This window comes from Dermochelys coriacea, chromosome 10 (assembly GCF_009764565.3).
Source record: "Dermochelys coriacea isolate rDerCor1 chromosome 10, rDerCor1.pri.v4, whole genome shotgun sequence".
NCBI classification, from domain to species: Eukaryota; Metazoa; Chordata; order Testudines; family Dermochelyidae; genus Dermochelys; species Dermochelys coriacea.
Window position 1 is genome coordinate 6,520,553 of NC_050077.1, and position 12,362 is coordinate 6,532,914.

Sequence of the window (12,362 nt, forward strand, 5' to 3'; positions counted from 1 at the left end):
TGAACAGGAGAGAACACCTCAGCCGTCGCCTCTCTCTGTGGGGCCTGCGGCCTCTTCCCTCACAGGAGGGGCACAAATGGGGTCACTCCCGCTGAACACTGCGCTGGCTCCCAGGTGGGGACCTGCTAATTTGGGAGAGGGATGAGGGGGTTGTTACAGCGCCGGCAGGCGTTTACACTGTGTGAGCCATGGCGGTTCACCTCTACACCTGCTGTGCTGAGAAGGGTCTCCACACCAGCCCTGCATAAGCCAGTGCAGAGATCAATGATGGGACAAGCCCAGGGCAGGGAGCACAGGTTCTGTATGGATATGGATGCAGTAAGCTGCAGGCCTCCCCCTTGCAGCGGCTATTCCTACCCATAGCTCAGAGGGGTCCTGTCAGGAAAGCCGTGCTGCAGCCCCATAGCCTGGCCCCGGGTGTGAGGGTTGGAATTCAACTCTCCAAGCTACTAGAATTGAGAGTTCTGCCCCGTCCAGCTTCTATGCTTGGACTCGATTCCTCCTGACTCCAGGACAGTTCCCTGGCTGGCTGAGTCTGTGGTCCCTAGACAGCTGATGAGTGAGGAACTGAAGGCACATCTACCCACTGGCTAAAACAATGGCCAAACAGTGGGATTATGGCATTTGTAGGGGTGCATTTCAGGGTCAGGACATCACACCATTTACATGCAGCTTTTTCACGTCTCTAAGAAGGTAAATAAACAGATCATCAAGCATTCATCCTCCTTTGATGTTTGCCAGCTAGCATGATAATTCCACTGCCCTCCCTGTTTGCAGACTCGAGCCTGGCTGGTTTCCGTAATGTCACTAATCCTGGGTCATGGCAACACTGTTTCTTTCTGCCAGTGAATAAGTATAATCAGATTGACTCTGAACACCTTCTGGCTCTGAGGATACTCCAAGGAATGGAACCATGGGGTGGGCAGGGAATGTGTGATAGCCCAGTAGCTGGGTTGGTAGTTTGGATAAAAAGTGGAGGCAGCTATTGCAATGCTGGAGGAGGAGTGGAGTATAGAGGGGGCAGGAACAAACCCAGCTGGGGCAGGGAAGTGACTTAAGTTTTGATCTAGGAACAGTGCCGCTGGTTTAGGGCTTGATCCAGCTCCCCTGGAAATGAATGGTATAACTCCCTCTAGCTTCAATGGAAGTTGTATTAGGCTCGTTGAATAGGCTTACACTCAACGTAGTACACACGCACATTAGCCCTATTAGTGGCCAAAGCTCTTCCCCGATCCCAGTGTTTTCCTGTGTTCTTACGGATCACAGAACATAAGCTTCCTCTCCAACTTAGTTGTTTCTAGGGTTGCAGAACCTTCCTGCCCCTGCTCTGTGTTGCCTCTGCCCAAGAGGGAGACTCCAAGCCTTTTTACATTTCTTGGCTGCTGCAACTAATAGGACCCACCTGGTCTGGCTGTGAGGAAGAATCAGCAGATTTAACTACATCTCTGCGCAGGATCCCAGAACTGACACTCTGTAAGAGGCCTTTACTGAGGGAGAGCTGTACGCTGTTTAATCCCTGTTATCCTACATCTTTCTCAGTTAATTACTGACTTCTGCACTTTAATAAGCATGGAAGCATTTGAAAGATGAGGGCTGGATGAAAGGCGCTAGGCCAGGAGGGCATAACTGTTTCTTAACCTCAAACTTTGAGCATTAAATTCAGACTTTTGGGGGATTTCACAGGCCATTGGGACAGTCACTAAAATCTGAGCATCCAATAGGGCAGCCAGTGAATAGAACAGAGAATGAACAGGAAGACAGCTCCAAAGAAGACCATTGTGGAGATCTGGTTATTGTCTGGGTTCATAGAAAGGAGGAGTTAAGAAATCTGGAGTCCATTGTCTGTCTTATCCCAAAGAAAAACTCTGTGTCTGTGGGTGGTTGGGCATGGAGTGGCTGAGATAGAAATCTCAGGCTTTTCAGTTTCCTATTGTAAGCAAAAAGAAAAGCAGTACTTGTGGCACCTTTAGAGACTAACAAATTTATTTGAGCATAAGCTTTCGTGAGCTACAGCTCACTTCATCGGATTCAAATTTGTTAGTCTCTAAGGTGCCACAAGTACTCCTTTTCTTTTTGCGAATACAGACTAACACGGCTGCTACTCTGAAACCTATTGTAAGCAAGAATTCAGGCCCTGCCCACTCCTCAGGTCTTCAGAGCAGACTCTTAGAGTTCTCCATCTATTAGTCATCCATATTTGCCAGTGGACTCCTACTGTGATCCGATATTAAAAGGCAGACTGTCAGTGTGCACGGTCTGATGCACTATGGGTATCTAATAAAATCCAGTCATAAAAAAGTAGGGATGGAGAAGATTTATTAGGTCTTCTAGTTCACCCACACCTCCGGAGTACGTTCTCCCATGCTTTGGCCATTCTGCCTTTAAACGCTGCAGGCAATAAGAATTTGAGCCTTTCCCCAGAGAGATGATTCCAGGATGAACTAGCCCTCTGTCCCAGGAATGCTGTTTGTCGTCTTGTCTCGCTGATGCTACTCCTGATGATGTCTGTGGCAAGGGTCCCACTGATTTCAGTAGGAGCAGGATTGAGTCTATACATATTTGAGAATTTGGAAATGCTTGTAAGCATTTTGGGGGGGAAGGGGGTTTGTTCTTTCCTCCATCATTACGGTGTTGTTGTCCTGGTCCATCAGTTTCTGCTATTCCAAGAAATGACTCAGCCCTAGACACTCTTTCCATCGTCTGGAGTTAGAGAGTATGTCCACACTTTAGTGTAAGCCCAGGGTTCAAACTCAGGCTCAAGCCAAACCCTTGCTTTCATCTACACACAAATCATGTTAAACCAGGGCTTGGTCCCAGGATCCCATGGGGAGGATCCAAGCTTGAATCAAGCCAAGATCCAGGATTCAAGCCGTATTGCTTTGCAATGTTGATGCAACCCCATTGGACTGGCACTCTGGGAGTCTGCCAAAAGTATCCCACAATCCTATGGGCCAACTTTCTTTGTCCTCTGGAAAGTCAATTTGGTGGACAGTCAACTTTAGCCATATTACACGGTGGACAAAGGACTAGAGTGGCCATGTTTTGGGAGGGTGCTAGGAAGTCTGGAGTATGAGTGGTTGGACTCGGGCCCGCAGAATGCAGTGTAGGCACTGGAACCCCAGGTTGGGACCCAGGATTCAACAATTCCTAACCTGGGCTTACAAATGCATGTAGGCACTCAAGCCCTAGGTTAACAGGGTCTGCTAACTCGAGTTCTACTAACCTTAGGCTTACACTCCCTTTCCTCACTGTATTCACTACAGTCCCAAGACCGCTGGTTTAGAATAACACTCTTAACTCCTGTCCACTCAGATTTTTTTTTTAAGGTGAGGTTCTGCCACTCTTTCCCTGTGATCCATCCATACCTTGTTTTAACTCACTTCGGGAGTCTGAGGAGAAAAGCAATTCTAAATCCCGTGTCAAAATCAGGATCTACCAGGCCACGGCATATCCTTCTGATGAAAAAAATGATGGTATAAGACACTGACTCTCTCTCTCTCTCATCTGCTTTTTTCCCGTTAGGACATACAACTTTACTTTACGGCAGCTGTATTACCAGCCAGAAGGGGAGGAGAATCCATTCATCTGCTCGTCCCATCGGGATAACGGCATGCAGAAATGCTCCAATATCCCAAACAGGAAGGAGTACAGGGTGGAGTGCACCTTGAGCATGGACTTCTACAACCAAAATCTGTATAACCCAGATTTCAGCAACAGGAGCGCCTGCATAAACTGGAACCAATATTACAACGTATGCAAGGCAGGGGATGTAAACCCGCACAATGGAGCTATTAATTTTGATAACATTGGCTATGCTTGGATAGCTATTTTTCAGGTAGGATTTTGCAACTGTTTGCTTTGTCTTTTTTCCCATGTTGCTTGAAGGGTTTTGACAAATGTTAGTTGAAAAAGGAATATGCCTGCAATAGAATGAAACTGGTAAATAGATGGGATGTGTCAGGTAAATGAACCAAAGAATAAACTCTGTGCTGTTTGGAGAGAGGTAAACTATGACATTTTTCAATACATTTTAGAAAAGCAAGTGAAGATTTCTGATAGTAGAAGGGTTTTTCCTCTAGCAGACAGAGGCATAACAAGGTTGAGTGGCTGCAAACTGAAACTGTATATTTAGATGTTCTCCTTGTGCAGTCATTTACACCAGTGCAAAGTGCAATCAGGTCAGAATGGGAGTGTGTTATATTTACCATAGATGTTTAAATGGCTACCCAAGGTATAATGTAACAGATAATCAAGTCCTTGGTGCACTGTTCCCTGAGGTCAAGAGCAATAGATAGTAAAATTTATGGTCAGGAGACCGTTGTGGCTTAGGGATAGTCTACACACCAACTTTAACTTTTAATTCCCACCTTGTGTTGTTTCAGTGTGCATCCGTGTATGGGCATTGTTTTTTCCAAAATGAGTGTTCTGTTTTGATTTAGGAATATCAAACTATAATACACATATATTCTGAAACAAGAAATAGGTTAGTTCTTTGGTGTGAGTTTCTGTGAAGACCTGCCCACCTGGGGAATAAGGTAAGAAGAGTCTGGCTGAAGCTGTTCCCTATATAAGAGGTATGGAAGGAACATGGTTTTTCTACACACAAGTTGCACTGCTGTACTAAAGTGGTGCAACTTTGTGTATGGACAGAGTACATAAGCGTAAACTTGGCTTACATGTGCAAGCTGAACTGAAGCAAGTCTGGTTTAAACCAAAGTATGCAACTCCATCTGTGACATGCGCCTTCTGGCTGGCCTGGCCAGGATTGTAACAGGGACCTTCAGAGCTAAAACATGAGCTTGCTACAATTTGAGGGGCTGTAGCAACTCTTCTTCTCTGTGCATCAACACAAAAGCAGACTTTGAACACACACTTGTGAGTGCATTACACATGCACAAAGTTACACCACTTTAACTGAACTGAACCTTTAGTTAAACTGGTGCAGCTTTTTGTGTAGATCAGCCCAAAGGAGGAGTCACTTCCGATCCCAACAGCAGTGACGTCTAAGTAGATTACCAGGCAGGAATCATCTGATCAGCTTATCATAGAGGCCTTGTCTTCCCTAGGAAAAATGGTGTGTGCTTATCTTGTGTTAGCTAACGTGGTAACTAACACAAGGTAAAATCCTAGTTTGTAGTTTTCACACTTTAGCAGGTCAAGATGAACCCCAAACTCCCCCATAGTTTTTGACTTGACCTGCTAACCCACAACAAAGCTAGCAGGTCTTCTCTTCACTGGGATTTGGCCTAGTGTTAGTTACCGCACGTTAGCAAGCATGAGCTAACACACCCTTTTTCCTAGCGAAAACTTACCTAGAAAGCAGTTTCTGTGCTGTCTGTCCTTTGAAAGTCTCCAGAGCCCTAAGCCTACAGAGTTGTAGCTGTGATGTCTTCACAGCTTCTGCTCTTCCCCTTTTGAGGACTTTTACCGACATGTTTTGTTCCCCTTCACTGTGAGTAGCATTTTGGCATATATATTACATGGCTGTGCAATGTGGTAAATAATACATATGTGTTGCTGAAGGGGTGAGATTGTTGCAGTAAGACCTAAATGAAGATGGGCGTGACATGCAGTTGTTTTTAGCCGCTGCTTTGTAGTTTGGTGAATTACATAAGCGAGAGTTAAATTGGGTAAGCAGAGAGGGAGAAGAAAAGAGAGAGAAGGAAAAGTAGGGGAAAGGTAAGGCTGGCGTGTTGAAGGATTGACCCAGATACTCATTAATAGGTGAACTTTGTTGCAAAGTTTGTGCTTTCTTTTCTCACATGATCTGGTTCTTTCACTTTCTAATATGCAGGAATGTCCCGATGGTATGGTCGTTAGTTCCCATCATCAGTGCTTTTCAGGTTCTGCCACTAGTTTTTTCTTCCTTTTAATTATGTGAATTACTAATAATTACCTGGTGGCATTTGTAATTGGTGTGATTTTCTTTTCTAAATTTCCCTCTATTCTTCTATTCCCTTCGCGTTCTAAGAAGCCCAGCTCCCAAGGAAGATAGCCCAATGCGCATATTTTGTTTGCTTTCAAGTGCTGTCCCAGTGGCATCCAGACAGGTTTAGATGGGTCCCAGGCATCCACTATTGCAAATGCATTGGTACCCACTTGGCATTAATGTATCAAAATAGGAGCGGCCTCCAAGACTTTTCATATTCTTGATTGGTGCTGGTGGTGCATGGAAGAAAGGGGGAATTAAAGATAAGAATGTGTCCATTGATGCACTGTCCCATTTGGCATCCTTTTCCAACAGGTGGATAAGCATTTTATCAGAGCCTGATTGATATGGCACAAGTGATCTCTTAGGGCCTCTGGTCTCTAGGCAGGTGGTATCATTACAGAAAAAGGGTAAAGTCCTATTCACTGCAGAAGTCCCATGCCTGGGCAGTTAAAAATGGTCAAATGTGTGTTGAGGAGGCAATGCTGCTTTCTAGGCTCCTGGGAAACAAGTTATTCATTTCACTTTGTCTCTGGGGCAAACTCTAGCCCAGATGAAATGTGTAGAATTCACCCCAGGAAGAAAATGTATCCTTAGAGCAGAATACTCCCACGACTTGAATTGATTCCTTCAGGAAGACAGAAGGCCGATATTGGGAACATAGATCATTATAACGTCCTGCTTTCAGATGCCGGGAGATTTGTGTTTGGTTTCAGGATTGTTGCTTTGGCCATCAGAATACTATCCCCAGCCTCTTCTTATATATTTTTTCCACTTAGTGCCTTAATTTTGAGCTTTTAGAAATAGAAAACAAAGTTACTTCATGGGCAAAGATGAACTTGGGCATTGAGGTGACTGCTTAACAGGGCTATGAGAATATGGATAATAAGTATTATCTGAGTTGTTAGGTACTCAATCAAAACAATTGCTGGAAAGCAGAGACCATTAAATTCTCATTAGATTTCACCAGCTAATCAGGATGGTCCAGGTCAGACCTCCAAGGAAGGTCCTGAGGGCTGCAGGAGGTAGGGTTGATGGTTTTAAAAGGCCATGCACTTCCCTATCATTGTCCCAGTATACTGCGTAGCAGGTGTTCTGCCGCCAGATGTGTTATCTTTTGGATGAGACAGATCCAAGGTCCTGCTCACTTCTGGCCAATAACTGTGCTTTTTGCAACAGTGAGAGTGGAGGGGTAACCCTGAGGTCTGGCCAAATTCCAATTGGGATCATGCCAATCTGAAGACTCAGTTGGATCCTGTATTCTTCATCCTTCACCCTACTCTGGTTTGTAGTATAGTGGTGTTCGAAAGCTGCTCTGCTCTGTGCTAGAGGTGCCAGCATTGCATAAGGTAGCCAAGAGATACCTATGCATGCTTTGAAGGTTTTGGAAAGCCTATGTAACAACATGAAAGCAAGGTCAACATCCCAAGCAGATCAATAAGTAAGGTCCGCGTTTTAAACAGTATGTTGATGTTGCTCCACTCAGAGTGCAATGCCAAGCTGACTTAGGCTCATTTCCAAAAATGACTTAGGCACTTAGTATAGGAGAAGGTAGCCGCAGAGGGAGGGACTAACCACTCCAAGTACGTATCTGTCTGGAACCCTTGGTACAAACTCAGTGCCGCTAACCCCTTCTGCTGTTTGCGCTGCTGTGGTTACTCTCCGTTTTCACTGCGCTAGCTCCAGCAGAGCTAACTGCTGGTTTGTCTCCTGGAGCTGGGAATCACCCCCCCCCCCCGCACACACACACACACACACACCCCTCAAAGCGTTGATGTGCCCCAAGTCTCTTGGTGACGTCTACTGCACTTCTACCACTGGCGGCGGTGTGTAGGGTATGTGCAGCTATGTGCTGCAGTGAAAAGCCAACTGCATCCACGCTGCAGCGCGTAGCTACATGTGCCAGTGAAACGCTCTGGCAGGGGGGAGGCAGCAGGAAAGGTGCTGCGGGAACCTTTCCCCACTGCTTCCTTCCTGCTGGAGCCTTTCTCTGTGGCAGGGAAAGCCTCCAGCAGCAGGGATGCAGCAGGACACTATACTGCTAAAAATGCAGTGTAAATGTGGGAGACGCTGCTTGGGGATCTAGAGTGCCATGTAGGGTATATACCCACAGGGTTCAGGTGTGTCTTTACTCACGTAGTCAGAGCCTCACTGTTTGCACTAATAACGAGGAGACCTTGCGGCACCTTAGAAACTAACAAATTTATTTGGGCATAAGCTTTCATGGGCTAGAACCTACTTCATCAGATGCATGGAGTGGAAATACAGGAGCAGTTATAAATACATTAAAGGATGTGGGTTGCCTTACCAAGTGTGAGGTCAGTCTAACGAGATAAATCAATTAACAGCAGGATACTAAGGGAGGAAAAATAACTTTTGAAGTGGTAAGAGGGTGGCCCATTACAGACTGTTGACAAGAAGGTATGAGTAACAGTAGGCAGAAATTAGTATTGGGGAAATTAAGTTCAGGTTTTGTAATGATCCAACCACTCCCAGTCTCTGTTCAGGCCTAATCTGATGGTATCCAGTTTGCAAATTAATTCCAGTTCTGCAGCTTCACGTTGGAGTCTGTTTTGGAAGTTTTTGTTGTTGAAGAATTGCCATTTTTAGGTCTGTTATTAAGAGATTGAAGTGTTCTCCTACCAGTTTTTGAATGTTATGATTCCTGATGTCAGATTTGTGTCCATTTATTCTTTTGCATAGAGACTGCCCAGTTTGGCCAATGTACATGGCAGAGGGGCATCGCTGGCACATTATTCATACCCATGCTAGGGGGGTTTGCAGTGTACATTGTCTGCATGCACCCATCAGGAGCGTGCCAGGTAGACGTACCATGGAAAGTCAGTGGGATGTAGGCTCCCAATGCCTAGTTACCAAAAGGTGTTCAGGCACCTGAAATGGAGGTTATGCTGCTGAATCCCTTTGAGGATCTAGGTCCCAGTGCCTAAAGCAATTTTAGAAAATGATCCTTAAACTCCTAAATCGGTCGGGTCAGACTTTGCAACGTGGAGGGGAGCAAGCCTAAACGCCGTTAAAAATCTGGGCCCAAGGAACTTCAGCAAGAAGACGCAAGACCGTGCTGATAATAAATTCACGAAAGACATAAGGACTACAGCTGCATCCATGTGTATGCAAGGATAATAATTCCTTATGTAATCCTACAAATTATTCATGTTTTGATTCCCTTCATTTGTTGTGTAATAGGCTAATTCATGTATGTATTTGTTACGAAAGCACATTCAGTGGCGAATTATGTGATCTAATTATCTTACTACCGAATAAATGAAAGGAGATGGAACCTAAATTAACTGTGAGGTTTGGCATGATATTAAGATCCCTTTATTGCACATGAATTTCAGTAGCAACAGTAAGAGTTGTAATTATGGGTATTGTTGTACTACAAATGATGAATTACCCACCTAAGCAAAGTCTAATGTAATCTGAATTACAGATCCTGTTTCACAGGACATCAAAACACTGCCACCATTTTACACCAGAAATTACAGTACTGCAGGGCCTAAGCTAAATAAAAGCCGGCTGTGTCAAGGGAGCCCGGAGTGTTGCTATGAGATATTGTGCAGGGAGAGGAGAGATGATTCAGGCTGCTTTGTTTGTATCATTTCATTTTCCATCTCAAGCTACGAAGGGCAGGGCCCACAATGGATCCTTCTGACAGAAGGTATACTCTGGGCAAAATTATACAGGCAGTTGTTGGGGTGACCGTGACATCAGTTCTAAGTAGGAACTGATGAAGAAATGTAGGGGACAATCTGTTTCAATATGTCCTTGAATCTCTGATGAAACTTGAAAGGGTAAATTTTTCAAGCATCATTGTAGGGATTTAGTTCAACACCGGAAGGGAGTGTTCTGTCTAGTTAAGGAAGGGCATTGGGAGGCCACTCTGTCACTGTTGTTTGTGACTTTCTCTGTGCCCCTCTTACGTGATGTGTTCCACCCCAGAGGTAGCTGCATTTCAGTCCTGGGAGAAGTTTACATACCATTTAGGGGCTTTTACAGTTGGAAGGCCATATGGAAATTAGTCAGGCTGTGAGACTGGGGTCCATACCTTAAACTTCGGGAGCATTTTGGTTTCAGGCCCATCTCAAACACAAGGGCATATCGCTTTTCATGCCCCATTTCTCCAAGAAGAAGAGTTAATCAAGTCGGATAAGCAGCACACATCTGGTCCTTCGTCAGAAGGCTCCAGTGAGGAAGTTCTCTGTGGAGGCTGTTACGTACACTTCTGCTGTCACTGAAAAAAAACCCCGATAGTGTGCAAGAGAGGCTTGGCAAGCAAACAGCGTGACAAGAATGCCCAAGAAAGGAAATGCAGAATCACCTTCTCAGAGAAAAATGCCTGAAATACTGAGTGGTATTAAAGGAGCTGTCAGCGACCACGAGAGTTGTGTGTGTTATCTTGATCACCCGCCTAGGCAGTGGAGAGCTTCTGGCTGCCGCTGGTCCTACTGCAGCCAGCAGTAGGTTACAGCAAGGAAGGTGAACGTGATAAACGCACCCAATAAATATCGCCCTGCTCAGGAAAACACGTAATAAGAGGGAGCAGATTGGGAGGGGGGAATGTGATGCCAACTGCCCCTCATTCATTCCTGTGTGGAGGAGATTTCTCTGAATGAAATACACCGTCAGGAGGAAGTAGATTTTCAATGGAAACGGCATTTGTGCTCAAGAAGAATGTACTCCTGCTATTTAGTCCTTCTGTTGTGCCTTTCATCTGGGTCACCAAATGCCCCTTTAAGGCAGATATCATTATCCCCATGGGGAAACTGAGGCACAACGCGGTTGAATGACGTGAGTCTCAAAGATGCGAAGCGCCTGCTGCTCCCGTAGGATTCACAGAAAGCTGCGAGAGCATCGCACCTTTAAAAAACCAGGTCATAAACCAGCCCAAGGCCCGCAGCGAGTCAGTGGAAAAGTAAGAAATGGAACCCGAAAGTCCTGCCTCCCAACTCCCAGCTCTGACTACTAAGGCAACATTCCCCGAGTCCACTGTGTAAGGGGCCACCCTGCCTTAGTGCACCCTAATAAACCCCTGTCAGAACAGAGGGGAGTTAACTGCAGGGGTTACATAAGGCCATTTACACTGCCCAATCCTGTTTCGCTTGAAGCAAATGAGAGTTTTGGCACTGATTGGAGTGAGAGCAGCGTCAGGCCAATATAGTGGGAGGCTTTTGCTCCTTTTCAGAGGGCTGATGAGGATGTGTTCCTCTGCTACATAGCTGCTCTGCTACGTAGCTCCTGCATTTCTCACTAAGCAATTAGCTGCTTCAGGTACAGTCCCAGCATGCTGGCATAGTGCTCAAGCAAGTGTGACAGCAAAAGACAGCCAAAGCTTCTTTCCAGAGCCAGAAAGTTATATGTGGAATTCTATCTTCTGAAATTCCCTCTCTGTCTGCAAGTGGAGAAGTTACCTGTGTCCTCTGGCTTGTCTGGAAAGTAGCTGGGACATTTTATGAGTTACTAAAATGCAAAGAATTATTAATGCTTTATATCACTTCCTATAAATTCTGATGGGAAGCCCAAGAGACACAGTGCAGCTCTGGAATGCAAACACCTCTGGATCTGACTGGGTTTGGATCCAGGGTATTTGGGGCAGTGTGTTAAATGGGTCAGCCAAGAAAATTCTGAGTCAGATCTGGGTTCAGACTTCAGACACTTCCTGAAGCTGGGGGGGCGGGAGGGTTCACTTGCTCCATCATTGCAAAAGTTTTTGTGCAATGTACAGCCGGGCGAATAATGGATTTTCAGTCTGTTGGCAACATTGAAAAGTCAAAAAAAAAAAAATTTGTCGGGTCAGAACAAAATCAAAACTTTTCAAATTTTTCAGTAAATCAAAAAGTTGGGAAAAAATCTGTTTGGGGTGAACAAAATGGTTCATTTCCACAAAATTGAATTGTTCTGATTTCAACCAGTTTTAAATGGTTCTGAATTTTTAAAATAACATTAAAGGAAAGTTTGAAATCATTAGAGGAAAGTCATTTCAAACCAAAAAATCAAAATGTTTCGTTTCAAAAATGTTGAAGCAAAATGTTTAGGGTTTTTTTTTTTTTGAGGGGGCGAGAGTGGCTGGGAGGGTATAAAAAAAAAAGGTTTAATGAAACCAACTTAAATTTGCAATTTTAATTTCTGCATTTTTTGCCAAAACTTTTTGACCGAAAACTTTCACCCAGCTCTAATGTAGTGTTCCAGCTTAATTTTACTGGCCCCTGCTGCCCACCTCAAAGGGAAACCAACTTGGGTGGTACACACGCTGACTTAAAAATTTCCTTGAGAAACATTCTCTTCCTTGGGGATCCTTCCAGTTATGCTGGAGTGGAAGCAACATAGACTCATAGAAATGGAAGCCTGGAAAGGACCTCAAGAGGTCATCTCGTTCATCACCCTCCCTCCCCTGATGCTGAGGCAGGATTAAGTA

General features: G+C 44.9%; 1 protein-coding gene across 4 annotated transcripts in view; it reads left to right on the forward strand.

The window, feature by feature from the left end:
• The window catches only part of CACNA1H (calcium voltage-gated channel subunit alpha1 H), a 480,991-nt gene that overhangs the window by 313,498 nt on the left and 155,131 nt on the right, over window positions 1-12,362 (forward strand). For all 4 annotated transcript variants that reach the window (XM_038418997.2, XM_038419000.2, XM_038418999.2 and 1 more), the window contains exon 7: window positions 3,523-3,835. In XM_038418997.2, coding sequence (XP_038274925.1) covers window positions 3,523-3,835 — 313 coding nt within the window. The remainder of the gene's footprint in view (window positions 1-3,522; window positions 3,836-12,362) is intronic.